General features: G+C 40.3%; 5 protein-coding genes across 8 annotated transcripts in view; 3 read left to right on the top strand and 2 right to left on the bottom strand.

Annotated features, from left to right (window-relative positions):
* LOC122971172 (receptor-type tyrosine-protein phosphatase eta-like) overlaps positions 1 to 4,625 on the top strand; it is a 28,303-nt gene extending 23,678 nt beyond the window's left edge. For both annotated transcript variants that reach the window (XM_044337697.1, XM_044337698.1), the window contains 12 exons: positions 101 to 334; positions 837 to 1,100; positions 1,305 to 1,398; positions 1,495 to 1,539; positions 1,733 to 1,814; positions 1,979 to 2,069; positions 2,171 to 2,247; positions 2,554 to 2,688; positions 2,973 to 3,095; positions 3,333 to 3,493; positions 3,672 to 3,807; positions 4,142 to 4,625. In XM_044337697.1, coding sequence (XP_044193632.1) covers positions 101 to 334; positions 837 to 1,100; positions 1,305 to 1,398; positions 1,495 to 1,539; positions 1,733 to 1,814; positions 1,979 to 2,069; positions 2,171 to 2,247; positions 2,554 to 2,688; positions 2,973 to 3,095; positions 3,333 to 3,493; positions 3,672 to 3,807; positions 4,142 to 4,270 — 1,571 coding nt within the window. In that variant the 3' untranslated portion in view covers positions 4,271 to 4,625. The remainder of the gene's footprint in view (positions 1 to 100; positions 335 to 836; positions 1,101 to 1,304; positions 1,399 to 1,494; positions 1,540 to 1,732; positions 1,815 to 1,978; positions 2,070 to 2,170; positions 2,248 to 2,553; positions 2,689 to 2,972; positions 3,096 to 3,332; positions 3,494 to 3,671; positions 3,808 to 4,141) is intronic.
* On the bottom strand, positions 4,539 to 7,235 carry si:dkey-197c15.6 (putative nuclease HARBI1). The gene is made up of 2 exons (XM_044337703.1): positions 6,403 to 7,235; positions 4,539 to 5,259 (listed from the first exon to the last, which is right to left on the bottom strand). Exons 1-2 carry the CDS (start codon positions 7,088 to 7,090, stop codon positions 4,829 to 4,831), a joined length of 1,119 nt encoding a protein of 372 aa, XP_044193638.1. The 5' UTR covers positions 7,091 to 7,235; the 3' UTR covers positions 4,539 to 4,828.
* A 584-nt stretch (positions 7,236 to 7,819) lies between these two features.
* LOC122971180 (phosphatidylinositol glycan anchor biosynthesis, class P) lies at positions 7,820 to 10,406 on the bottom strand. Its single transcript, XM_044337709.1, has 5 exons — positions 10,110 to 10,406; positions 9,937 to 10,021; positions 8,849 to 8,921; positions 8,577 to 8,695; positions 7,820 to 8,264 (listed from the first exon to the last, which is right to left on the bottom strand). Exons 2-5 carry the CDS (start codon positions 10,016 to 10,018, stop codon positions 8,152 to 8,154), a joined length of 387 nt encoding a protein of 128 aa, XP_044193644.1. The 5' UTR covers positions 10,019 to 10,021; positions 10,110 to 10,406; the 3' UTR covers positions 7,820 to 8,151.
* Positions 10,407 to 10,651: 245 nt separating this feature from the next.
* rexo4 (REX4 homolog, 3'-5' exonuclease) lies at positions 10,652 to 14,789 on the top strand. Its single transcript, XM_044337700.1, has 8 exons — positions 10,652 to 11,169; positions 11,252 to 11,589; positions 11,696 to 11,842; positions 12,975 to 13,168; positions 13,308 to 13,396; positions 13,488 to 13,562; positions 13,656 to 13,730; positions 13,886 to 14,789. The coding sequence occupies exons 1-8, from the start codon at positions 10,948 to 10,950 to the stop codon at positions 14,042 to 14,044; spliced, it is 1,299 nt and encodes a 432-aa protein (XP_044193635.1). The 5' UTR covers positions 10,652 to 10,947; the 3' UTR covers positions 14,045 to 14,789.
* Positions 14,790 to 21,496: 6,707 nt separating this feature from the next.
* kcnc3b (potassium voltage-gated channel, Shaw-related subfamily, member 3b) overlaps positions 21,497 to 27,426 on the top strand; it is a 52,087-nt gene continuing 46,157 nt past the window's right edge. For all 3 annotated transcript variants that reach the window (XM_044337207.1, XM_044337206.1, XM_044337205.1), the window contains exon 1: positions 21,497 to 22,161. The gene's annotated coding sequence lies outside the window, so the exon portion shown is untranslated. The remainder of the gene's footprint in view (positions 22,162 to 27,426) is intronic.

Raw genomic sequence — 27,426 nt, 5'->3', positions numbered from 1 at the left:
TATTGAAGCTTTTTGAGAATGTTTGATTGAATTTTGTACTAACTTTTACAAATGAAGGGTTTTGTCTGTAATTATTTTCTCATCAATTCTGTCATTTCAGCCATAAACTGTAGCAGTGTAACCTGGCATGTTACTAGCTCATCAATCCAAGGAACGGTTGAAGGCTTGTTCTCGAAGGCAACAGCCACTAATGGCTCGAAAGAAATTCCTGCCAATCCTGAAGGCAGCAATGTGTCATTTACTGGCCTTTACCCTGGCGCAAACTATTCAGTGTCTCTTGTGTACGAACGAAATTCCATCTTCTTTCCACAGTGTGACCACGTATTGACAATCCGTAAGTTCAAAATGGGTTTACCTCATCAGCTAAATGTTTGTCTGCATTTATTATTCCCACAGACATAATGTGAAGTACTACTGTAGCATGATATTTCTCAATCTATACAGTATTTACAGTATATTCCTTTTGCAGTACAGTTTTTTGTGTGTCTGCTTGAAACCAAATCAGCAAACCTTCACTTCACTAAAGCTGGAATCACAGAATATTTGGATTTTTTCTTGATAAGTGACTTAAGCAATTAATCAGTTATCAATATTGTATGTGATATTACTGTGTTATATTGGACTATTTCTTAGGGATTGGATTAAACGATAATTTAATGTTTTGCAGTGGAGTGCCGATTTTAAAATGATTTTATTCTCGTCAAAAATGTGTGTACCTATAGTAATGCACAAATTTGCGTTATCTTTTTTGACAAATCACATATTAACACTGGTCTGTTGGTATGTATGTTGAGGTTTGTAACTGTAAATGCATCTTTCCACTTGTTTTTACTCAGCTCCTTCGGATTTAACTGCTCGATGCGAGTACTGGGCAGCTGGATACTCTATCCTTATTGTCTTTGATAAACCGGATGGTTTGTGGACCACTGTGGAGGTGAATGTGACTGGGGAGACTTACAAGGAGCATAATAATGAGACACAGGATATCGAAATAGCTGGATTCCAACCTGCAAGAACATATGATGTATCTTTAGCCTTAATATCTGGGAATGTGAGAAGTCGTAAACCATATGTTTTTCAATGCCCTACTGATCCAAGGGGTGAGTCAAGTGAATGTATTAATTTATACTTTCCTGATGTACATTTTAAACAGTATACTCTTACTTTTTCCTTATTTTTATACATTACAATATTCACCCCAGTGGGAAAAAAAGATATTGTGACTGTGATTCTCAGCTGTCTTGAATATCTTATTACTGCACTGTATGTTACAAAGCATTTAATCCAGATTTTACTCCCTGTAGGAGTCATTGCAGGGTCGGTGATTGCTATCCTGCTTTTTATAATTCTGGTCTGTCTGGCTGTCTTCATTTTGTTTTTAAGACCAGATATTATCAGGTTGGTGCAGACTCAGTGACAACACTAATTAGATTATCTTGCCAAAATATACTCAGTCAGACTCAAGCAGGGAACCTCTTTGCTTCTTTCCCACAGAAAAAAGACATTCATTGAAGGTTCCCGACTATCTAATAAATCCAAGTAAGTACATTTTTAATCGTCTCTACATAATGTTAACACCACTGTCAGTTGTTGTAAAAAAATTAATTAGGTCTTCAAAATGAGGTAAATTTAATGTCAATCTTTATTCTGAAACATTCATGTATGAGTTCAGTTGCCTTACATATGATAAGGTATACAATCGTGTTTTTTTGTTCTGTTTTATTTCTTTCAGAGCTATTTCTATTGCAAAGTTTCCAGACCACTTCTATCACCTAAGTGCGGATGAAAACAGAGGTTTCAGCGAGGAATATGAGGTGCATAAAAAAGCTTATTGTACTTTGTTCTTCCTCTTCTACTCCTTCCTTTTATCTGTATAGTATTGTAAAACTGCATCTGTACAGTTTCGATACTGCTGAATTTGTTTTCTGTTTACCTTTGTCTCACTCACATGGCGTGTCATCTGCCAACATTCACACAGAACCTTCTTCCTGTTGGCACCGAGCAGACACGAAAGGTAGCTCTGCTGCCTGAGAACAAAGTGAAGAACCGTTTCAGCAATGTACTGCCATGTAAGCTCGTCCTCTTACTGCTGCATCATGACAGATCCATTGACACATTCCAGCTGTTGTGGTGCATTACAGTTAAACCATCTTCTGCTTTTTCAACCTAGATGACTGGTGTCGAGTGAGGCTAACTACATCCAATCCCGATGGGATCTCTGACTACATTAATGCCAGTTACATGCCAGTAGGTATTACTTGATAATTGACAATCTTTCTGTAACTAAAATATTCCATCATACAGGAAGCTTTCTCAATCACTATTGACTCAAACTGTCAAAAAAAACAACCTTAAAAGGGGAAGATTTAATAAACTTGAACAATTCATCATCTGGAATAAAGTTGCCAAATTTCATTTGAAGTCTAGCAGTGTATGCAGTGCTGACTTTATGTGACTTCATGAGGATAAAATTGTGTTTTATGTCATAGTGAACAATATAGGACATATAAAAGCTAGAGAAGTGTACATATTAACTTTGACATTGTTTCTTAGGGCTACAGCAGCAACCGAGAGTACATTGCTACTCAGGGTCCTCTGCCCGGTACAGTCAATGATTTCTGGAGGATGATCTGGGAACAAAGAGTGAGAGGCATCGTCATGGTAACCAACTGCATCGAGGGAGGACGGGTGAGTCTCCTGGAAGATATGTGATAGTTTTATTGCTAGATTTTAAGGGACCTTAAAACTTTTAAAAAATCAGTGAGCTGTTGTGAATCATTTGCCGTTATAGCTTATGTGTTGTCAAATGGTGACAACTTACATGTGTTACTGTGCACACAATTATTTCTATTTCAGTGTTTTCAAGGGTTTTTCGGTCCCACAAAGAGCTGATACAGATCTATGATTGTTACTACAGATACATTAAAACTTAAAGAACTTAATTTTGTTTTTTGTATGTTTCCTTTCCCCAGACTAAGTGTGAACAGTACTGGCCTGCAGACAGCGAGACTTGCCTTTACGGAGAGATGCTGGTCACCACTAGCTCTGAAGAGCAAGAGTCCAACTGGACATTGAGGGAATTCAGAGTGAAACATGTACGTAACTAACATTTTAATGGTGTAACTAAATAAGTTTGGTATTAATATATCTCCAAGTCACAAAGCAAAACAAAGTGAATGAAAATTGTGAGTGTGTCTACACAGTCTGAATTTGTGCACATTTACTTTTGAAGAGGATGATGCTTGTGGTGTGTGATGAAGACTTCATGAATCACATACCAACCACTATACTGGTTGAAGTAACTGACCTACTTATGTGAATCTTCTTCACAGAAGAACACCTCACAAGAGCGCATAGTGAAACATTTCCACTTTACCGCCTGGCCTGACCATGGAGTCCCACAGGGCACTGGAGTCCTGATCCAGTTCAGAGAACTGGTCAGACATTACATACAGAGAGAGGGGACCGGGGAACCCACTGTGGTTCACTGCAGGTACAGAATGAGAACTTGTTTCTGCCTGAGCTAGAGTACCCTGTACCATTTGGTGGTCACTTTTAATGGAAACCACTTTGGCTAAATGTCATTTTAAAATTATGCATGAAATACTTGCTTATGACCGTTATACCTGGGCACTGACTTCTTATCTTTTGCTGTGTTGTCTTTCTTCTAGTGCTGGAGTGGGGAGGACAGGCACCATTATTACCTTGGATGTGCTGCTTCAGCAGCTAGAGCGAGAGAGAGCAGTGGGCATCAATGCCTTTGTGCACAAGATGAGACTGAGTCGACCACACATGGTGCAGACAGAGGTAAAGCTGATCATTTAGTTGCTTCAGGCTGAGCTGGAACTTCTTCATTTAGTCACTCACTTATGTCTTTGAAGAAATCTCTTACATCACAGCAAGTGATACAGTACAAGCACTGCTACAGTACTACGGCATAGGGAAGTTATGCCTAGATTTCCATATAATTGCTCATGTCATTAGAAATGTCAGTACTGTAGCTCATACTGGAAACATTTATGCAGTGTCCTGCAGTATTACTGCATACGAGGAAGTGTTTACCACAATACAGTGTATGCATTTCACCCCAAAAGAGTTCTGCTTTTCACATGACCAGCAACTTTGGTTTATTTCTTTCTAGTCCCAGTACATTTTCCTGCACCAATGCATCATGGATTGTCTGCAGCCAGATGAGAAGACTGAAGATAACGTATATGAGAATGTGGACATGATATATGTTAATGCCACTGCACTCCGAGAGTTTCGTTAAACGGCACAAATGTCTGAACTAAGAGAGATTATCTCTGCACTGAGACATTTATGCACTTAATGAAAAACTAATTCTAAAGTCTACATGCTGTTTTGTATTATAAAGTGTCTGTAACTGTAAAAGAAAGATTCAAGTCTTATAGATTTATTGTATATGTATAGCAAATTTATATTTTACTTAATTTAATGTTTTCCTCTCATGTACTCAAAGTGTATTATTGTTATTATTATTATCCTATAAGGGAATAACACTCCAGATGACCAAAGAATGTTTTCAAATTACATTTATTAACAATAAGAAATGTAGAAAATGCTTTTCCATTTGTGCAAGAAATAAAGTATTTTTAGTAACAAAACTATAACTGAATGTGCTTTTACAAGGTCTGCAAAAAAAAAAAAAAAAAAAAGTCAAACTGGCACAGAACAGCAGCTCACTTCAACCTGTGTGTAAATCTCACATTGTAAGCAGGGTTTTGTTTCAGAAATGTGGCCTTAATGTGTCAGTGTGCTGAGGATCTTGTTTGCTTGCTTCCTAAAGCAAACAACACTCTCACTGTCATCAAAGATCCTCCTCTGTGATAGTGTCACTCAGTGGGTCGTGCCTGCTGGAGGCAACCGAGAAGTTACAATGAATGAGTTCCTGTCTGGCTTTTTGGGCCTCTGAGTTGATGTCTACTGACACTGAATGCTGCTTGCCTGGATGAAGGGGCTCGATTTTACCAACTACAGGCGGGGGAGGGACGGAGAACTTCTTAGAGATGTTGTGCAGAACGCTGCACGCCTTGATGATGTTGGACTTTTTGTCCAAAGAGCCTTCTTGCGCAAAGCCAAGTTGCATCAGGCATCTGAAACGCCTCTTCATGGAGCCGAGCGTTGTCCGCATGACGTCGTAGATCTTGGCGTGGGCCTGGTTGAAGCGGCTCTCCTTCTCATTTGCGGGTTCCAACACAGGAGTCAAGACATGTTTGCTTAAGTTGTAGCCGCTCCCTCCTTTAAGAAAGAGATGAGAGAATACAATTAACACAACATCAGAGCAAGAAACCCATTAAATGTTAATCCTAAAGATTGCGATGTTATGTGTTCTCAATATACGGATGACAATTAACACGCACTGTGGAGGAAAACAACAGGCATTACGTGCAGCTATTCCATAGAAGCCAGCATGAATCATGTGTTTGATTTAGAAGAGGATTAAGTAATAATGTGTTGCAATATACACACAAAAAGTGCATGCATCATTTCCTGTGCATACATTTACATACTGGCTGTGTGACAGTATGTAAATGTATGCCAATATGCTTGCATCAATGAAAACAAACAGGTATTGTTACAAAATTCCTAATATAAAAAAAGGAAGTAATTTAATACAAATCTTAAAATAGATTTATTTTTTCATACAAGATTAGTCTGAAAGGTCATTCTTGACATTGGAAACAGTAGTTTGACAAAAGGTATTTTAACTTTAATTCCACTTCAGAGCTGCAACAATTAATCGATTAGTTGACAGCTATTAAAATCGGCAACTATTGTGATAATTGATCAACAGTTCTGAGTCATTTTAAAGAAGAAAATGTCTCAAATTCTCTGGTTCCAGCTTCTTAAATGTGAATATTTTGTGGTTCCTTTAGTTCTCTGTGACAGTAAACTGAATATCTTTGGGTTGTGGACTGTTGGTCGGGACAAAACAAGACATTTGAAGACGTCACCCTTGGTTTTGGGAAACACTGATCAACATTTTTCTCAATTTTCTGTCATTTTATAGACCAAACAACTAATTGATTAATCGACATGAAAATAATCGTTAGTGGCGGCCCTAGTCCACTTTTTTTTTTTTTTTTTTTTTAAGATTTCAACCATATATCATGGTCACCGCCAGCAGCTGGAGTTTGCTCAGTTGTCATGGTGATTCTGAGGTTCCATGTTGTCTCCAGCTCGGTTGTCATGGTGATCTGGAGCTGGAGTCGTGGAGATGCCATGACACCTGAGCAAACTCGATTACGCGGTGAAAGACTGAGCTAACGGTGAAAGCTATCAGATTACAATTTTTTGGATGAAAATGAAGGATTATTATTTTAATTATTTATGCGTGTAATCAACCGGGTCTCTCCCATTCTTCCGTTGCCTTTAACCTACCAATAACCCAGTAATGTCCATGCAATTCATCCTCCATCTCTCTTCCTTTGAACGACGAGTCCCACAAATCCTGCTCGAATGTGCTGCCCACACAACACTTTTCGACACTCAATATGTTGCCGTCGGAGTCACAGATGATCTGGCTCACGACCGACGTGTACCCCAAGGTGTTGACAAAAGACCTGAAAGTGTCCTTCTCATACGGAGAGGCTCTGATCTTGAAGTGAGCTGCAGCCAGGACGCCCAGCGCGTCTGGGATGCCGCACAATTTCTCTATCTTGAAGGCGACACTGGTTCTGGCTGCTCGGGTTAACGGGAACGAGATAAACTGATCGGCCATGCCTGCGATAACCCCGGAGACTGTGCAGATGATCGCGAGGCAGTCGTTCTGAGTCAGTCCGAGTCTCTGCTGGATAGTAGCGGAGGAAACTCCGTGTGCGTAATAGTTGAGCGTCACCATGACCATCGCGTCCACGGGCAGCGCTGGCTTCTTCAGAGAGACCTTCTTCATGCGAATGCGGATACTGTCCGTGATGAAGACGATGCTGGGTCTGGTGAGGTGGAACATCTGGAACAAAGCTTCATCATCGAACTCGTCGAAACAGCTGGGAGACTCGGAGTCCACCTCTCCGCCGTGCGCGAGGAGCTCCTCCTGGACCGCGAGCCACACCGGCAGAGCGAAGGCCATCTGTTTAATACTGCAGTACGTTTAAATACGCATGTAACTCTGCCAGAAGGTCCAGCAAAGCGCTACTGATTGATAGAGCAAATGCTGGATGTAAACAGTGGCTGATATCATGGAAGCACCGTCTTCTTCTGTACTGTTGTAGTCCGCAATGCTGTGCGGCATCGCCCCCAGTGGACAGGAATGTGAATCAGGGAAACATGGACCAAACAAATATATTTACATCCTGTTTAATAATGGTTCCATTTTCATTGTTTCACCTCCTGAATATTGCAAAGTTTATGTCATATCGCCCCACTCACAGTATACGAGCTTTCCCTTTTGGTGAACAGACATGTTTGTCCACTTTTAGATATCATACAGGACCTCCTCCATGGCTCTAGTGTGATATTTCCATTCCTTTGTTTTCCTGGTTTGTTGTTTTTCCATTACAGAGAACTTCTAGACAGGTTATGATGAAATGATTGATATAAATAAAGTAAATTACTTTCGACATTCATCTTTGGTCCTGAATTGTAAATCTTTGCTGTAGGCCCAGTTGTGATTTGGACAAATTGGGTGCATGTATTTTACGCTATAATCTTATCAATGGCAGCTTTAATATTGTGCGTGCTAATTTGGTCATTTCACAGAACAACACTTTCATCCAAAATTAGACACAACACTGCTTCAGTAACTATGATTTGTTGCAACTTCACTACAAAACTTCATTTACTGTTCACGACACTAAGATATAAAAGGTCAAATTTATTAAAAATAACATACAAAAATGAAAAAAAATGTAATTTGTTCAATATTACCATGTTAATTTTGGCACTCATTGTACATGTTCTGTTATGTTAATGAACAACTCCACATTCAACAGATCATTGTGTTATTAACACATGTAATTTCCCCCCATATAGATGTATAAAGCATCAGAAAAAGTACATTCACTCTGTACATCTTGTTCCTGGATGAATAAATAAAGCTTATCCTTGTAACAGTGACTTCACACGCCAAAACAAATCCTCCACACCTTCACTTCTACCCTGAATCGAGCCGCAACAGTTTTGTATGTGTTACTACTTGGGCGACATGTAGAACATTTTGTTGACTTCACTTATGGAAACATCCTTCAGTCTGGGTATCCCCCCCTTCCGACAGCCTTCTGTCCTCTGGCCTTGAGCGTACACATCTGCGACAGAAAGTGGGACATTCGAGGGTGTTAAGATAAGGGAGTTTTGAAGGTTCCGTGTTAGTGATAAAGAAGTGAGTTTCTCCTAAAGACAGGAATTATATCTGAGATTAACTGTATTGTGTATATTTTAGCCCATAAACACACCATATTTTGAGTGATAAAACCTCCTCTCTCTATTCCAATTCACAACTTTTAGGTAGGTGCTTTATTTTCTTAGTATTATAGTAGTTACAGCATAAGTAATAGTAGTAACAATAGTACCACTGATATGAATATAAAACTAAACACACAGTTGAATGAGTATGTCACCTGTGATGTTGTCTACAGAGTCGAGGGGAGCCGTGTTGTTCATGTTCACTCCGAACAGCAACACAGCAACAATTGTTATTGCGACCAGCAGATAGATTGGCACCGCAAGGGCCCAATATCTACACCAGGAAAAATACCTCAGTTAATGGTTAACAGAAGTGCTAATGTAGGACATGTATTTCCTGAGTCATACACTCAATTTCACAGTCAAGAGTAGGAAGTTGTTCTTGGATAATTCAAAGTGATTAAAAAAACCAACAAAAACTATTTACTTTTGAGGCCAGTATGTGAGTCCTATTGAATGAAGCCACTCCTCTGGTATGAACGCCCACAGACAATACAGAACTATGGAGAGAAAGAAGTGAAAGTTGTATCATTAGTTGACCAAGCTTGTATATAGATTCATTATGGTAGACAGGGTTTTTATTTTGTTTCAATTCAATTATAGATAAAATATGATACATATTTCACACACAGGGTCAGAGTCACTGCACCAACTTGAAGTTTGATGACTTCATGTATCTTACTTTCTTGTTTAAATGTGCATTTTAAAAGTTAAATGTGCAGCTGCACACAAAAAACATTTTTCTATTGTTCTATTTAGAAACACTTAAGTACATTTAATTATAAAAAAACAACTTGTCTTTGAGAAAGAAATGCAAGACTTTTCAATTATGAGACTCCCTGTAACAGTTAGAAAACATTTCAGACATAAGCAGCAAAAGATAAGCAAATAGAGACCAATTTGTGAATATTTGATTTTTACACTACATTTTTATCTCTGTTTTTACACAGCTGAGAACTTTTTCATCTAGCAATAAAACTGCAAGACTTATGATCAGCTCCATTACTGTATTTGAACTCATTTAGTCCATTTTTTGTGAGACAATTTCTTAAATAGTCATGCGTGTCCCTGCCTTCACACCAAAGAAAAGAAACATTATTTTGTTTGTGTGCTATCTCAACGAAATTCAGGTGCAGGTGCACTGCCTGAGCTCAACATCCAAGAATAAACCTATTTATTTCACATAAAATGACAGACCAGCACCAAAATTCAAACACGCATACACATTTGCCTACACATTCATAAAAAAAGATTATTTAAATGACTGGAATATATTTTCCATGTATTACTGCATCTAATATTGAAGGCCACACAATTTGACTGGTAAAGTTATCAGCTGGTATAATAATGCATGCAAATCTGTCCAGGTACTACTGAATGTAATAAGCTTTTAGCTATATCTGGTACAATAAATGTACTGTGTATTGTCCACGTGAAATAAAAAATAAAGAAATATGAATTCACTTCAACTAAGTATTGTATGCTAGAATAGTGAAACAAGAATATTAGACTTACAGAAGCCAAACTGTGAGCCAAGGAAGAGGACAAAACCATAGATAGCTCTCTCAGGCAGAGGAGACGGAGAGTTTTCCACCATGATCTGAAACCACAGAGAGAGAGAGAGAGAGATGCGGTGAAATGTGATTCAAGGTGCATTTAAAGCTTCAGAGCAGAGTTAACTTACTTACCTACAAATACGTATGAGCTGGACGAATCAAGCTACTGCACGCATTACAGAGGACGTACAGAAATAAGAAAGTATCCGTTCATAAAAATGTAGCAGCTATCTTTCTAACGACGCAACAACTCGCATAAATTGAGCTTTGAACAAAATGTTGTCGAAATAAGCGCCAAGATTATACGATAATGCGGAGAACATTAAATACTATCGAAAAATCATCCAAACACAGGCCGCTTCTGTTATTTAGTCATTTCAGCTGTCAAACATCAAACGCATCTATGGCATCGTCGATCAATTATTTTTCCTACATTTCCACGAGCGATATTCTGCACGATATGAAACATTAGCCTGAAAAATAGTTCCGCATTTGCAATAAAAAGCGTAACCAGCAGCAAAACGTCACTTTCTAAACATGTAAATACATTATATAATTTGAAGTGGATAATAGTCTAAAAATTTACGCCGTTGTCGTTCAATTGTTTGGAAGATTTAACTAGCTTGACGAACTCGTGTCAACATTCACTGTTTTTACCGGAGACATTTGGCTGTTACACGCTTCGGAAATACACACTGCAGCATGGCTCTGGGGCAGCTGAGGTTGGCTACTGGACAGTTTTATCAACAGTGAAGGAAAATATCAGGACAATTTCTGTGCTTTGGCGGAACCAGGCTGTAAACCAACGCGGGGAAAACATTTCTCGGTGAAGTATTGACCGTTACTTTTCAAACGTTACCTGGCAACCAAGTGACTGGGCTCCTGATAGCACAGCGTGGCTGAGGAGGGCCAACACATTTCATCTATTTTAAAACAAATAGTAAAAAAGATTTCACCGAAAGTGGCCATAATGTCAAAGGTGAAAGCAAAGAAAAGAAACTCTTCTGCTAAATCACAACATCCAAAACCTACAAAGGAAAATAACGCAGTGAAAAGGAAAAAAAAGTACTGGAAAAAAATGCCGTTTAAAAAGAAGCTTCCTCTCAAGGATAAAGAAAAAGCCCAAACTCAACAGATATTACCTCCAAAAGATTCCCTACAGTTCTCCGCCAACTGGAAAACGTTACAAGAGGTAAGAGTTGAGTTTGTTCCTGTAGCTTGGTAAAAAGTATATATATATGTCACATTCACTAACTTTGCTTAATTTCCTACAGATGATAAAGGCCAATCCACCTGAGAAGAAGCAGCCGGCGACACCGATACATCACAATGGTGCTCTGCAAAAAGTAGAGGCTAAAAACAAATCTTCCAAAAATATTTCTAAGAACAATGCCTGTCCCAGTCAGACAGATCCTGGAAAAACAGTGAAGCACAAAACCATTAGCAGCAATTCTGTCCCCAAGGACTCTCGGGTGGATGTGAAAGCTCCAGTTGTCTCAGAGACGAGACAGTCTGCTGCTCTGAAAAGGAAAAAGGACAGCACAAATAAGTCAAGCAGTGAGCAAGCAGCCAAGAAAAAGAAATCTGTGGTGGAAGAAACCAAACCTACAGAGTAAGTATACTGTACTTGAATATTTACATTTTGATAAGTCATAGATATGGCTTCTGCTTCGGGCAAAATGTACACAACTTCATGTTGTTCTGTATCTCTCTTGTAGAGAGGACATCTGGTTTGATGATGTAGACCCCGATGACATTGAGGCGACGGTGGGACCAGAGGCAGCGGAGATCATGAGGAGGAAGCAGGGCATTTGGAAAAATGAGGACCCAGAAAGCGTCCTGGTTAAGGAGAGAGCTTTTGAGGGGTGAGTAATGTCCCGTTCAGTGTCCTGTCTGTGCCTCACGGATGGGCTTCAAGAGAGTTTATGGAGCGTTTGTGTCATACTGATAAACTTTTATTGTCAGACTGACAGGTTGTTATAATAACTTAAAACTAATATTGGTCAGAATGCTTTCATTCGTGTTAATTCCTTATAAATAAACTGTAGCCATAAACATACTATATCTCTTTGAAAGGATGAGTCATGTGTGACCTGAATTCAGTGTTAGCCCCTGTGCAGTTACAGTGTTGTCAATATTACACTGTGGCCATGTTGTGCCTGCACTTCTAAAGGACCATACTGTTGTTTTTGCATATTAAAGTGCATGCACTACAATTAGTGATTATTTAACATTGCTGCCAGCTATTTTCTATAGTGGTTTAGATTGTTAAATGTGACTTTTTCCTTTATACCTACCAAGCAGTCATTGGTTTTCATTTTTTTTCCTATCAGCCTGAAAATGACCTAAAACTAAACTAAACAGAGTAAATCTCCAGGAAAGACAAATGAGAAACTGTTTATGCATTTAACAACTAGATTGGAACATCTGTTTTTGGCTAATACACCAAATAAAGACCTGACATATCAAGTTACTTCATCACATTGATGCAAAAACCATAAAGCAGGCCTGCTCTTTGATTTGCAACATTGCCCACAATGACCAAATACTGCCAGAGATATTAAAGGAATAGCTGCCATGTATGGCAACATCTCTTGTGTAAGTGCTGTTGTTTCTACATCCAAAGATTTAAGAGTCTGCTGACAAACGGCAGCTTCTTCCTGTAAAAAAAAAAACAACCAAATGCCATTGATCTTTTTCATGATGTTCATATTTGCATTTGTGATTCATTTTTCATGATTCACACAGCATGTGAATCCATGCTTTTGAAAATGGTTGGCAAAGACATGTTTGAGATGAAAATATGTCGCCTTTTAAAGATAATATAAGAAGTCCAGTTCAGAAGACAGACATAAACAAAATTAGTTTTGAAAATATGTGTAACAAAAGCAGAGAGAGCAGGTCTTCCCAGCTTAACCTCCTCAGGCAGGTTGACATGACGACAAAGTAATGACGACTGTCTTCTCGTATCCCCTTCTTTGCTGTGGCAACCGTCAGCCTCACCAGAGCTGTTGCCATCGATTGCGAGATGGTGGGAGTCGGTCCTGATGGGGAGGACAGCATCTTGGCGCGCGTGTCACTCGTGAACCAGTTTGGGAAATGCATCTATGACAAATACGTGAAACCGACAGAGAAGGTGACAGACTACAGGACAGCTGTCAGTGGCATCCGACCAGAGGACATCAAAGATGGTAGGTCATAAAATTAACTGGTGCATACAATTGTGGTATAAACGGAAATTTGTATAATTAATTGTTTTAAAATGATCTGTCTGTACTGTTATGCAATAGCTTATCATCCATGTTTGTCTCACACGATTCAACTCTGCAGGAGAGGATGTGCAGACTGTGCAGAGGGAGGTTGCTGAGATCCTGCGAGGAAGAATAGTGGTTGGACACGCTATACACAATGACTTAAAGGTAACCTGCATGTAATGTCTGAGATGGAACCAGTCTAATTTTCAAATAAATGTAAACTTTTAAAAACCGATTATTAACTCCTGTTGCACAGATTTTACTCTTGGATCACCCAAAAAAGAAAATCCGGGACACTCAGAAGTATAAACCCTTTAAGAAGACTGTAAAGGTACTTGTGAGATTGACAAACCTTGTGCATGTTAACCCTTACCCAATCCTGAGAATCACTGTTGTATATTAAGTGATTATTTTCCTGTTTTAGAGTGGTCGACCCTCGCTGAAACTCCTCTGTAGAGAAATACTCAATGTCAAGGTCCAACAGGGTGAACATTCATCCGTAAGTCATTGATACATTACACTTTCACTTATTGTTTTTTTTAAATCTAAAACCACATATTTTATAGTCTGCATTAGTAGCAGTTGATTTAGAAAACATCAGTGCACAAAATTACAATGAATACTTATAAAAAAATCACCCTTCCTCTCTTCCAGGTCCAAGATGCACAGGCCACCATGAGGCTGTACACACTGGTGAAAAAACAGTGGGAAGCAGATATTAAAACCAGTCAGAAGGACAAAGACTCAAATAAGAAAAGTGAGAGAAAGCCCAAGGCTCCCAAGAACAAGGGCAACCATCTCATGGGATTATGAATGCAAAAGCAATCTGTAAGAGGACAGATCATCCCTGATCACAGCGGACTTGACTGAAATCATCAGAGGTTTCTGTTTGTTTTCAGAAGAGAAAGAAACCACAAGCAGATGTTGAACACTTCTGACAAAATTACGACACTCATGAGCTTATGTAAGATCTATCACAACTGTCCCACAAAGTGAGGAAAAACAAGCAAGCCATGAAGAATACCAATGAAAATGAATGATTTTCTTAAAAAACGTGTTTTTTACCAGGTGATGACAGTGATTTCATCAGTCTGAACCCCTCAGACAGGGCATTCCAGGATGTAAAAGACTTGATTGTTTTTGCGGATTTGCCAAGATTTACGTAAAAAGCCAGCAGTGACTCACACAGGGATTTTAAACATTTGAGAGAACATGGAAGCTGTATTTACACTGATCCTTTCAGCCATTTCCTCCTTAGATATTTCCAGACATCATTTCCCCAAAGTGTTATTCCCAGCATCGGAGGCAGGTGTTCAAATCAGATTTCCTCTATGGACACAGACCTGCAGTGCTCTTGAGAATTCAAAGTCATTTTTGCGATACCACCCACACATTGCATCAGCATAATATTTTTGCTTTATGGTTCCAGTATTTTATAATTTGTCTGTTTCGAACTTTGGTCTCTCTTGAGTTGGTTTGTTATAGTTTGATTCCTGGTTGCCTTAAAAGTTGTATGTGTGGAGGTACAGTATGAATAAAACACAAGAGAAACTCTTTATATGTAGCTACGGCATATTGCATTTATTGTTCATAAATCACCTCACTAGTGATAGTTGTTTTCAATGACAGAAGTGAAACCACTGGCATATCCAAGGTCAGTATTGTCCAGCATTGCGCGCCAAACTAATCTCTCTAAGAAGCACATTGTCAATTGATGCATGCATTATCCAAATTGTGCTCCTAGCTTTTTATGACCAATCTTTCTGTTTCACAGCACAGTAACATCTTATGCGATTTGAAAGGGTGATGCTGGTTTACAATGACACATTTATTATTATTTACTACTTCACGAATGCCAGAGTTTGCCCAACATGACACCCAAAACCTTTGATTTCACACATCTCCAGACGCTCTCAGATGACCCCAGATGCATCAACAGAAACGGATACGTCATGTTGTTTTGGGGTTTTTTTTGTTTCTTTTCCAAAGTGCTTCACATATTTTTAGTATCAACAGTGAATCAGATAGGTCAGTTTAATATGGTGACTTGTCTTTTCTCTTTGGATCAGAGGTTCTCATAGCTGCATAGTCCTCTGATATAAATATGTGTGTTATGCTAGAACTCCAGTGATAAAATGAGGGTCCAGAGTAAATGTGATTTGCTGCCCATGTTTCATTGAGAATGGGCTCATCTCACAGTAAAAATTAAACCTGCACCCTTGGTTTGAAGAGCACAGGCTCTAAATTACACTCCTACGGCAAGTTATCGAGCTTGATCAGACTCTGGAGGCCTCTGATGAATGAAGACTTTTTTTCTATATTTTCTCAGACACTTTTTTGACCCTGTCTAGGTTGTTTAAATATGCTTTTGATATCTTTATATATCTATATATCTATACAGCATTTAAAGACAAAATCACACAACCAAGTTTTAACCACTGTTTTAGTCAAATTCAATTTTATTTAACTGAATCCCTGTTTTGTGTACATTTGTTTTTCATTGCTTCAGTCAATAGTGACAAAATAAGGGATTTAGGCTCCTTGTGTGCCAACAGTATGTCAATGTGATTTGCTGGCCAGCAGCTGATGCACAGTGTGCCCTACTTCGCTGAAATGAAGCCGATGCCCTTGGTCTGCAGACTCTAAACTCTAAATTAGACTCTAAATGGAGCTTGGTCAGATGCTGTGAAGGCCTCAGGCAGATGAAAACAAAAACAGCAGACCTCTGTGTAAATCTGAATACAGGAATGGACTCATCTGCTGACACAAGGCAGTTGTAAGATTTTGTTTTCTGTATAACTCTGGGCGTTTGGAGTACAGCTGTGTTATGATTGTAGTGCAGCAGAATAGCAGAGATGATTCCTCTCTGGATTTCACATTTGTGTAACCAAAACTGCAGTATGTCTCCACCTAGTGGGAGCAGACTGAGGTAGACAGTACAAACATTTTCAACGCAGTATACAGCAATAATAATAACACAGACAACCACAAGACCTCTATGAGAATAGAAGCTGCTAGGGTTTTGATATTTTAAATCATATTTTGGAGTTTAGTTCGAAGGGTGATAAATTCACAATAGTGAACCGGCAAACTAAAAATCAGCAGTTTAGCGAGAAATTACAGGGAACTGAATAAAAAAATTAAGGGTCAATATGATGATGTTGGTCTTCTGTCTTTATAACGAGGTCACTATGTCTGGAATTTTGTCCTAAGAGGGATTCTCTGTGCTTAGAGAGACTGAATGCCTGTAACATTGATTAATAATGCAAACTAATAGCAGCCATTTAAGGAGGGGGGCTTAAGAGACTCATTCATCATACAACTCAGTCTGGGTGAAGAGAATGAGTCACAAACTAGTTAAAGTTTTGATAAATTATAGTAAATTTATTGCTGATGATGGTTTAGTTTTGTTTCTAGACTAAAGAAGTCATTTTTAAAAATTAAGCACTGCTTTTGAATCAATACAATTTCCTAAATTTGGTATAGCCTTTATAAAAAGAGTTATCTGAACTTTACGCTGCATTGGAAACGGCTCGGTTGACTTTGCTTTGATATAACAGTGATCTCAGTTTTGACACGGCCTATACCTGCATAGCAACCACTTCCAGGGAATCTAGACAGAAATCAAACATTAAAGGTTGGACATAATACTCATGAACGCTACAAGTGGAAAACTTCTTGCTAACATCAAAATGACAATGACTGATATGTTTAACCATTTTATTTGTTTGCAATTTGCAACTTCCCCAACGTCTCTCTTCCTTTTTATCTGAGGGTGGACAAAATATCCTATGAGTCACATCTCTTGGTATAATGCAACAACACCACTAACTATTGCATCCAAAATTATCATGAACTTCAATCGACAGTGTTGATTCAACACTTCTCTAAAACTGTTTCAAGGAAAAATGATTGTGAAAGGTTTTCACCATAAACAAATGATGTGAAACATTAAGAATACACACTTCTGGCTTTCTGAAGTAAAAATTAATGATTATTCACCCACTAACTAATAACAAATACTTATGAAACTGATTTGTGGTTCAAAATTTGGTTTAGAGATGAATTATGAGGGGCAAGGTAAAAAATGACTTGGTTCATACTGTGAAGGGATAGATTATAAACAGTAGTAGTAGTTAGAAGTTTAACACTAATAATATTTTGAATCAAAAAACTCTTTTCTTAATTTAATATGCCCTTGATAAAAGAGTTATCCAAACTTTATTCTATATTCGAAACACCTCAGCTGCAGCTAAAAACAGTAATCTTAGGACCAGGGCTGTCCTGTCAACCCAAATTCATTTATTGTTGTTGACCCAACATTTTCAGGAAATCTGGTTACAGTAAATGGAAATTTAAAAAAAAAGAAGTAATTATTCAACTTTATTCAAAGGCATGATTTTATTGGAAAGCCATTTGATCTCTGAGAAACTGTACAGAATATAACATGCAACATTGTAATCATCATTCATCCATGTGTCCATCCATCCACTTGCTGTCTGTCTGACTTTACATTGTGATGGCAAACAGAGCAGAACATGTTTATTAAATTAGAACTTGACTGCAAATTTCATTTTTGCCCAAATAAGCCCAAAACATTCCATCTCGTATGGCGATGCCCTTACTGTAGTGACTTTTGGAATGATTTTCAGGCCTGTGTTATACGGTTGTAATATCAGCTTGAGTCTGGAAGAACATCATGTAGCATTGTGTGTCAAAACTGCAGACTCCACAAAAAATCCCACCCAGTGGAATGTATACAAGTCAGTAAGGCTATGTTAAAAATATAATCAAGTTTTAAGTTTCATTTTCACAATAATACAATATGTCTTTTCAATTAATTTAATGAGTCGGTTAATTACTCAAAAGAGAATAGAAGTGATTTGTAGAAAATATTTCCTGAAACACTGCATGATGAAGCTGCTCATCAAACAAATCTCATGAGTGGACTGGAGGTATTACCGGTGTTGCTAACATGGCACTTAATTCAATAAAATTACAGTCTTCCTGACTACTGTACACCATTTCTGTCTCAGAAAGTGATCAGAGTCAATATTGACATTTGTTGTGCAGTCGGTTTCAGAGCACACAGCATATAAACAGCAACTCTATTTGATTTGCGGATCTTGTTTTGTTGTCGTACCAAAACCAATTTTATATCCTTGAGACAACCACCTTCAACTGGATGTAAAATTTATCACAGGCCTGAAAATCATGCTGGGTTTCATTGCTGAATGGACATTTTTCATTTCTGAACATGTGACTGTGTCATTTAGTGATGGACAACATCAATACAGATTATTGAACCACCAGTTTCTCATTGTCAGTCAGTCTTTGCATCTTCAAGGCCAGCAGACCTTTCTGTTTACCCCATCTGTGCAAATATATTGTATACAGTAAATACATAGTAATCTCTTTTCATTTTTATAATACATACACAACGTTCAGTGTCCATCCATAGAATAATGATAACATTTACTGAAAATGAACTGCAGAGACTGAGGATGTCATCACAGAGCTGTTTTTTCTTTCTGTCAGTGCTTGAGAATCTTCTCTTGACCGCACAGTGTCTCCTCAGGTCTGCTGCTTGTTACTTCCTTATGCATGACCTGCACTATGCTGCCGCCAAGAGACTGACTCTGGATGTGTCTGTGTTGACTAACGTTCCCTTTTAGTAAGAACAAAGTCGAACATTCAGTATTTATGCGGGTTGATAAAGAAACACTGTCAGCTACTTTCAGTGGATGATGTCCTGCTCATCTGTCTTGGTGACTCTGAGGGGTCATGTGTAGGGTGACATACAGAGCATAATTGCTGAATGCAATAGATGTATAAAAACCTCTTTCAGAATGTGCCGGAAGGCTACTGGGTCTCCTTTAGAACTGCTTAAACTACATACAGAATACAGTTATGCAGAGTTTCATGGGAGTGCAGAGCACAACCCTAAACCTTGTACTTATTGGTTGTGAGACTAAAAAATAAAGAAACACTTGTTCGCTTCTTTCCGTGGATGACGTCCTGCTTATCTGTCTTGGTGACTCTGAGGGTTCATGTGTAGGGTGACATAAAGAGCACAATTGCTGAATGCAATAGATGTATAAAAACCTCTTTCAGAATGTGCCGGAGGGCTACTGGGTACTCTTTTAGAAGTGCTTAAATTACATACAGAATAGAGTTATGCATTGTTTCATGGGAGTGCAGAGCACAATTCTAAACCTTGTACTTATTGGTCGTGAGACTAAAAAGTAAAGAAACACTTGTTCGCTTCTTTCCGTGGATGACGTCCTGCTTATCTGTCTTGGTGACTCTGAGGGTTCATGTGTAGGGTGACATCCAGAGCACAATTGCTGAATGCAATAGATGTATAAAAACCTCTTTCAGAATGTGCCGGAGGGCTACTGGGTACTCTTTTAGAAGTGCTTAAATTACATACAGAATAGAGTTATGCATTGTTTCATGGGAGTGCAGAGCACAATTCTAAACCTTGTACTTATTGGTCGTGAGACTAAAAAGTAAAGAAACACTTGTTCGCTTCTTTCCGTGGATGACATCCTGCTTATCTGTTTTGGTGGCTCTGAGGGTTCATGTGTAGGGTGACATAAAGAGCACAATTGCTGACTACAACAGATGTATAAAAACCTCTTTCAGAATGTGCTGGAAGGCTACTGGGTACTCTTTTAGAACTGCTTAAATACAGAATAGAGTTATGCATTGTTTCATGGGAGTGCAGAGCACAACCCTAAACCTTGTACTTATTAGTTATGAGCCATGTGAGGTCAGAGTGACATGGTTTTTAAATGTTACACATGCAGTACAGAGGAAAAGCAGCTTGAGAAGTCCCAAAATACTTTCATATTTACATATGAATTTAAGAAGGAAAATGTCCAGAGTGACTTACAATGATCAGGAAAGGGTTCAGTGTCTTGTTTATACAGTAGCTGCTGTTAGAATCAAACCTTTAATCTTGTGGCATTTTTACCAGAACAATAAGTCTCCCAGCTGACACAATTCCCATTTTTTTCACTGTCAGAATTCTTGAAAGATAGGATTTACAGAATAGAAGTTTTTTTGTGACGAATGAGGTATTTTGAAGGAAAGAGCAATGACTCAGTGTTTAGCACTGTAGCCTTACAGCACATGGAAACCTGACCTTATCTTGTCTGCTCATATGGTTTTCCTCCTCAGTCTGAACACAAGTTAGGTATCTGAATGTTGTCTGTATTTGGAAAAGAGTGAGTAGGCAAAAATAATGAATTCACAGTCTTCTCTAGACTTCTATTTACAAGCAAACCTTTTGCACTTTAAATTCTTAATTTAACAGTAACATAATCTCCTTTGTACTTCCTCTCAGTGCACTTTCAAAAAACTCCCATCTTGCCATGTTTCCTTTACTCATCCTCTTTTCTCTCCGCACTCTGCTCTGACAAGAACATTTTGTGGTCAAAGGATAATGCTGCAGGCACCTAAGCGATAGCCCTTTGCCCTTTTACTACTGTTGTAATTTTCATGAGGCAATGTTGCACTCACTCTCAAGTTCCCTGTCGATAAGTGCATCAGCAACATTGCTGATCATCGTGCCTCTGCGGCCGAGGCAAGTACGACCTTCTGTAAAGAAACACAATGTCTGCAGTGCTCAAAACAGAGGTTTTCTGTGAACTGCAGATGCACCCAAATAAATAAGTTTGTATAAGCCTTCAAGACATAAAAGATACAGGTGAAATTGTTCCTGTGGCCTCCCTTGTTTCATTAATGCTACAGAAATTAATGACATTGTTTTGCCAACAGGTTAAATAATTTCTTTGACTTTTTATGGACTCACATATGAGGACTATAAGGATGTAAATATGCTGTTAAAATGATTTTTGCTGTGAGGATAGGGAGTGTATTCAGAGCAAAATAGTGTCTCCTCTTTTTTTTTTTCTTATTGCCATTATCATCATTATTGAACATATTACTCCAGACGTTGCTATATAACCCACCTGCTCCTCTGCTACCACATGACTGCTGATGTCAGCCAAGCCAGAGTCAAGGCTGGGAGACTGTAGACAAAATGGTGTTTGTGCGTCCGTCCAGCAGAGTGTGCATGTGTGGGCTGTGTAGGCTAAAGAGGGAGGGAGAGAGAGAGAGAAAGAACCAATTAAACAGATGCCAATAAATCAACACAATATTCCCTCTTATTGCCCTGGTGTGTGTATGTGTGTGTGTGTGTTTACAGCATATGTATTTATGAAGTTCAGCAGCCATATGAGAAATTAGCCTCTGTATTCACCGGGGTCCTCCCACCCCTCTGTCTTGTTCTCTAATCCGCCCACATGTATCGTCTGAGGAAAAAAATAGTGCAGAAGGTGACGCTCCTCCAAAGGAACAGAGAGAAAGCACAGAGAGGGAAAGGCAAAGAGAGAGAGGTGTCTACAGGCTGCATCTCCATTGAAACATTTGGAAAAGGGGAGACAGAGGAAGAGCTGAATGGTAGCTACACCCTGCGCCTGGAAGCGTAGAGACACTGTAACAAAGGCTGGCAATTATTTTTTGGCAATAACAAAGAGGTGGGAGAGGGGCTCTGAAATCGAGGGAAATAGCAAAAAAAAAGAAAAAAGAGAGAGCCAGTTTTCAGGGGGATTTCTGCTTCATTTCATCCGAAAGACTCATCCCTTGCCATCATCAGCATGACCATAAGCTATAAGTAACATTCGGCAATAACGGTGTCAAAACGAGATTTTCAGCAACAGACGCGCGCAATCCTATTTCGATTTATTATAATCGGGGGGAGAGGAAAAAAAAAAGATCAACTGAATGCCTGCGAGAAACTGGATACTCTCTGAAATCATAAGAAAGAGCGATCTAACAAAGAAAACTACATTTTGATTGATCTTTTAAGCTTGATGTGCGTGTTTCTGCGCGCACTCGAAACGAACCTGAACCAAAAGCAAGTGAGTATTAACCGTGTCTGTGTATATGTCTGTATTTTTTTGGTGGCTTTTATTCTGCGTTTATTCCGTCTAATAACAAAGCATTTATTGGCCAGCTCTAAAAGAAGAAGGAGATGCAGCGTCTAACCTACATTCAACAAGTATCGTTTTATCCATGATAACTGCGATTTTTTCTTTCTTGTAGCCTGTAAACAATTTGTGTTATGATCTGGAGATATTAGAATGTGTGAAAATTGTTCAAATTGGAAAGCTCACAACTGTATTTTTTATTATTATTATTATTATTACTATTATTATTATTTCTAGCTGCTGTAATTGTGCTATTTTTCAGTCAGATTTGAATTATCCACTGATATGACGCCCAGAATTTCATTTTTATAAAACCTTACATTCCTCATTGCACAAATGGTGGGTGTTTCCCCACATGCACCACTAGATCAGAGCAGTTACATGCCTCTGAGAGTGCATTCCTTGTCTGTCTGTCTGCATGAGTAACTGTTTCCATGCATCTTTGTCCATCTGTATGCATGCATTTGTTTTTCGTGCATGTGCATTCAGTGTTTGTGTTTGTCTCTCTCTCTGTGTGTGTGCGTAAGTGGGTGTGTGGTGTGGCAGCGTTGGGTAAGTGTCAAGGCCTGAAATGGAGGTTTGATAAAGGAAGTATAGGAGAAGGGCGAGAGGGTTGACACACACAAACATACACACAGAGAGAGGGAGAGGAGTGTGAGGAAGAGATGGTAAGGAACCACAGGAAGGACATAGCATCACAGGAAGTCTATGGGGGGGCAGCTAAATGTCTAGACGTGGTCTTCCTCCCCTACCCTTAACCCCCCCCCTCCCCTCCCCTTCCCTCCTGCCACCACATCACCTATACTCTGTCAACTTGCTCCATCCGCATTCCCCTGCATTACACACAAAGTCTCCAGTTTCATAACATCTCTTCCTTCCACTTTCCAGAGCACGCCTCGCCTTTTCTGGCTCTGGCGTGCTCTTCCTCCATTTGCTCTCTTCCAGTCCCAACCTCCACCACCACCCCCCCCCCCCCCCCCCCCCACAATCCTGCATTATACATCTACAGCTGGTGCTATTTTTAGACTGAGGGTAACCCAGAAAACACCCCTTCGATTTTAGAAGAAGAGGAAAAAAAAAAGAAGCCTCCCCACCAAGAGACAATGGCGTGTTGTCAGTGGATGTGATTGGTAGGGAAGTGATGGGGCTCGAAAGGAGGGCGATGCTATTTAAGGGGGGGGGGGGATAAATCTATTTTGAGGCTGGGGTAATTGAATTACGCATCTGTCGTGTCCTGGGTTGTGTGTTCTTGCCTCTGACCCCTTCCTCTCTCCTTGGCTGTGACGGTTTCTCTCTCATCTCTCACGTCTTCGCATCAGCCTCGCTGTGAGGAACTTTCTTCTCTGTCCTTCAACTCATTTATCACCTGATTGAGCTGATCCAGCCTTTCATACCCCCCTCTGTGTTTCAAATCTTTGACCTTGACGTTTACCTCCAGCTAACCCTTCATCTCCCTCTTTCGTTCTCACTCTGTACCTCCAACATCACACATTAAAATCCCAATTTCTCTCCCTCCTTCCTCCCCCCCCCGGCTGCTGAGAGTATAATCTGTGACTTCTCTACCCCCTCCTCTATGTCTTAATTGGCGGCTAGTTCACAGGTCAGGAATCTGTTGAGTAATACTTCTTCCCTCCTCCCGTTCATCTGTCTGGCCCCCGTGTAGCACATCACTGCACCGCTGGATCATAATGGTCCTAATCATGCAGGGGAGGGCATCATTAATTAGGAGCAGACAGGTTTAAATGACCTAAGAGAGACTCGGGATGTGTGCCGGGTTAAAGCTATTTGCTCTTGATGCAAATTCTCCAAGAACCAGATTTTAGAGTTGAATAGTAGCCTGGCTGAGGGATATTAGCTCAGATTTATCCAGGGCCAAAAATAGAGTTCCTTCCCGACATGACACAGTATCCCTTGGCTCTTTTTTCCCGCACTGAACGCTGTTTGAGGCTTTTTCTCCCCTCTCCCAGACCAATCCCGGCTCCTTGATTGTCCTACACACAAAAAAGGGCTTCATCTTCCATCCCTCCCTTCACCCCATGTCCTTCTGTCACTGGTGAAGTCTCACCCAGCGGGCATATATATCCAAACAATCTGAGCATTTGTTCTCTTGTGGGCATGAAGGATTTTAGTCATGGACACTGACTGAGTTTTCAGAGCTCTATTACAGGCTTCATTTCTGCTGGTCTATTCCTGAAAATGGCCTTATGTATTAATCATCCTCAGCCAGCTAAAAGGAGAAAACCTGTTTTTTTTTTCCTGAGGTGGCTGAAGGGGATCATAGAAAGAAAGCAGGAGCTTCTGGGTGGTGATTGACCAATATGCATAATGCTCAAGACCCCCAAGGGGGATGTTGGTGCTGCAGTATGTGTGGATTGGTCAGCCCCTGGAGATCTCTATGCTGGTGTTGCCGAGTGGAGGAGCCTTTGCTGCCTCTGGTAGATTGGCCTTTTTTTTTGCTTGCTTAATTGATTGGCCATTTCATTCATGTTCTGGAAATTGGCCACTGGTAAGCTTTGTTATGATGAGAAATGTCTTGTTTTTTCTCCTTCTCTGTGTACATTAGCTGTGTCAGAGCTTGGAGCTGTGTGGCCCTCTTCTCTGTTTTTCTCTGCACCTAGTCGTCTTCCCCCCCCCCCACCCTCCCCCACTCCTTCTCTCCATCCATTCATTCAATTACAAGCATTCTCATTCTTATTTGTTCAATTCATACACCCCCTACCCCTCACAACTATCCTCACACACACATACACATGCACCCCTTATCTGGCTTCTCTCCTGGCAAAATCGGAGGTGCAATGACAACCAGAGTGGGGAGAGGACAATGTGTTGGTGTGACACCGCACTAAAAGGGGAGGTGACCGCAGTGGTTTCATCGTTGCTGCAGTGCTTCGCTTTCTCCTGTTGGGGTCTCCTCAACACTGTGGAGTATGTTGAGAGAGAGAGGAGAGGGAAGAGGAGAGGGAGATGAGGTAGAGATGAGGGAAAGAGGAATGAGGAGAAGGAGGAAAAAGAGGGGGGGGGTTTGATATGGATGGAACAGCGTGAAGCCTTGTGGTTACATCCTTTGATGAGGTAGCGGGTGGTAAAAAAAAAATGGCTGCGCACCAGAAACACATACGTAATTCGTGCTATCTCTCTCTCTCTCTTTCTCTCTCTCTCTCTCTCTCTCACACACACACACACACACACACACACACACACACACACATATAGCCCACAAACATACATTACACACTTGCCTGCAAAGCCCTCCTTCTCCCCAGTGGTACATTTACCATTCAGCTCAGCTGTATATCTGCATTACATCCCTACACTTGTTCCTCTCCTCCTCTCTCTTAATCACTCTCTTATTAGTATTGCAGACCATCACTAACCCCCCCAACCCCCCTTCTTCTCTTCTACCTCTTCACAACCACTCAGGTGCCATCCTGAACCACTGCTAGCTTTTTCTGTCTTTCTCTCCTCCCCCACCTTTTTTCCCCCCATTTCCCCCAACATTGTTCATTCTCATCTCACTTCGCACCACCTTCCCTACTCTTCCTGCCCGTTTCTCTCCTTCTCTCAGCAACACCCCTCCTTCTCCATCACATCTCACTCCCTCCATATCTCCCCTTCTCTCCCCCTCTGCGATTGGTAAAGGTTTTTGCTTTTTCTGCCAACTGCCGGGTCTGTTCCGCATAGTCAGCACTCCTCCAATTTCCTCCCTGCCTTCTCTCTCTCTCTCTCTCTCTCTCTCTTTCTCTCTCGTGTGTGCTCTCCTCTCCTCCCCCTGGTTACTGCTGCTGGTACCTCACAGTCAATGCATCCCATAATCCTGTGCTCCCTCCCCCTCTTGCTGCAGTGTTTCTGCTAATATATATTAGCGTCAGTGCAGCCTTTGGTGCACGAGCCTTGTGCACGTTCTCTCTCTCAGCCCCATCCTCTGCAGAAACCATCTCCTCTGCCTAGAGGTTCATTACGATTAAGCTTCGTTTTGCCCTCAAAATGGTTTTCTTAGCCTGTTTGTTTCAGCCAGGTGAGTGTGTGTGTGTGTGTCTCCCTCCCTCCCTCTTGCTTTCTCTCCCCTTGTGTGTGTGCAGTGGTGAGGAAGTAGTAGCAGGGTGGCGCAGGACATGGTGGCCGAGGCAGGAAATGCTGCAGGAGAGAGAAAGAGAGAGGTGGAGGGGGGATTGTTCCTCATCTCTACCCCCCACCTCCCCACACTTATCAGTTTTAGCCTCTTCCTGATGTGTACAAACTCTCTGCTTTCCTTTTCACCTCCACTGGATCTCGACTTCTTTCCTCCATTTTACACCCGACACTCACCTTCTGTAGCTTCAATCCCCTCCCTCTGTACCTGTCCCCCCCCCCCCCCCCCCCCCCCCCCCCCCCCGCCTGCTCTCTGGTGCTTTTTTTTCCTAGCAATTGCACTGCTGTCGGTGATCAAAGTGCTGAGGCTGGCTCTTAAAGAGATGTGCTTACTTCCCCTGTTTTAAGCTAAAACCCTCAAACTGAAGACATTCTCCTGAAATGCATCTAGAAAGCATTCATCTCACATGTCTTGAATCTATTAAGATTAGTAATTTACTTTCAACCAAGTGAAAATTAACATCAAATTTTATAAACAGTTAACTGTAAGTAAATGTAGGGAAGAACCCAGCTGCACCACGTCCCAGTGAAACTCCAAATGATTTTTTAATGCATGACTGTATAGGACTACTTAAGTAAATTTATAAAATCAATAAGCACACCACACACGTCTCAGAGGGAACAAAAGGCATTTAACCACAGTTACAGACTTGTGGCTGTCCATATATAAAATATTCAGCAGTTCACCAGTAAGGTACAACTGCCTATGAAGTAGAAGGCAGTAAGTCAGTTACAAATAAAAAAAAAAGTGATAAAAGTTTCACCGTGAGATGAAAAAGCTGCTTTTAAAAAGTTCAGGATCCCGTCGGAGTGAGGCTCCATCCCGCAGGAAAGGGAGAAACTGTCCATGGTGCTGAAATATAATCCATCCCACAACACAGCAGTCCCTGCTGGAAAGCCCCACAGGACAACAAAGCTGACTCTGGATACAGATCTCTACACTTTCCCTGCCTGACCTTGTGTCCAAATAGTTAAGTTATTTGTTTCTTATTAAATTATATTAGTCTTGAGTGAACTTTTCTTTCGGTTGCAAAGATGCAGACTAAACTACTTCAGCAGAATGATGCA

The sequence above is a fragment of the Thunnus albacares genome, chromosome 20 (assembly GCF_914725855.1).
Source record: "Thunnus albacares chromosome 20, fThuAlb1.1, whole genome shotgun sequence".
NCBI classification, from domain to species: domain Eukaryota; kingdom Metazoa; phylum Chordata; class Actinopteri; order Scombriformes; family Scombridae; genus Thunnus; species Thunnus albacares.
This window is presented reverse-complemented; position numbering and strand designations above follow the sequence as displayed.

Excerpts from the sequence above, each read along its gene's own strand:
- si:dkey-197c15.6 (XM_044337703.1), bottom strand. The coding sequence starts at position 7,090 with ATGGCCTTCGCTCTGCCGGTGTGGCTCGCGGTCCAGGAGGAGCTCCTC. Across the intron at positions 5,260-6,402 it reads TGGACATTACTGGGTTATTG|GAGGGAGCGGCTACAACTTA; the intron begins GTAGGTTAAAGG and ends TCTTTCTTAAAG.
- LOC122971180 (XM_044337709.1), bottom strand. The coding sequence starts at position 10,018 with ATGGTGGAAAACTCTCCGTCTCCTCTGCCTGAGAGAGCTATCTATGGT. Across the intron at positions 8,696-8,848 it reads CTCACATACTGGCCTCAAAA|ATATTGGGCCCTTGCGGTGC; the intron begins GTAAATAGTTTT and ends TTCCTGGTGTAG. Across the intron at positions 8,265-8,576 it reads CTCTGTAGACAACATCACAG|ATGTGTACGCTCAAGGCCAG; the intron begins GTGACATACTCA and ends TTTCTGTCGCAG.
- rexo4 (XM_044337700.1), top strand. The coding sequence starts at position 10,948 with ATGTCAAAGGTGAAAGCAAAGAAAAGAAACTCTTCTGCTAAATCACAA. Across the intron at positions 11,170-11,251 it reads ACTGGAAAACGTTACAAGAG|ATGATAAAGGCCAATCCACC; the intron begins GTAAGAGTTGAG and ends AATTTCCTACAG. Across the intron at positions 11,843-12,974 it reads AAGGAGAGAGCTTTTGAGGG|CCTCACCAGAGCTGTTGCCA; the intron begins GTGAGTAATGTC and ends GGCAACCGTCAG.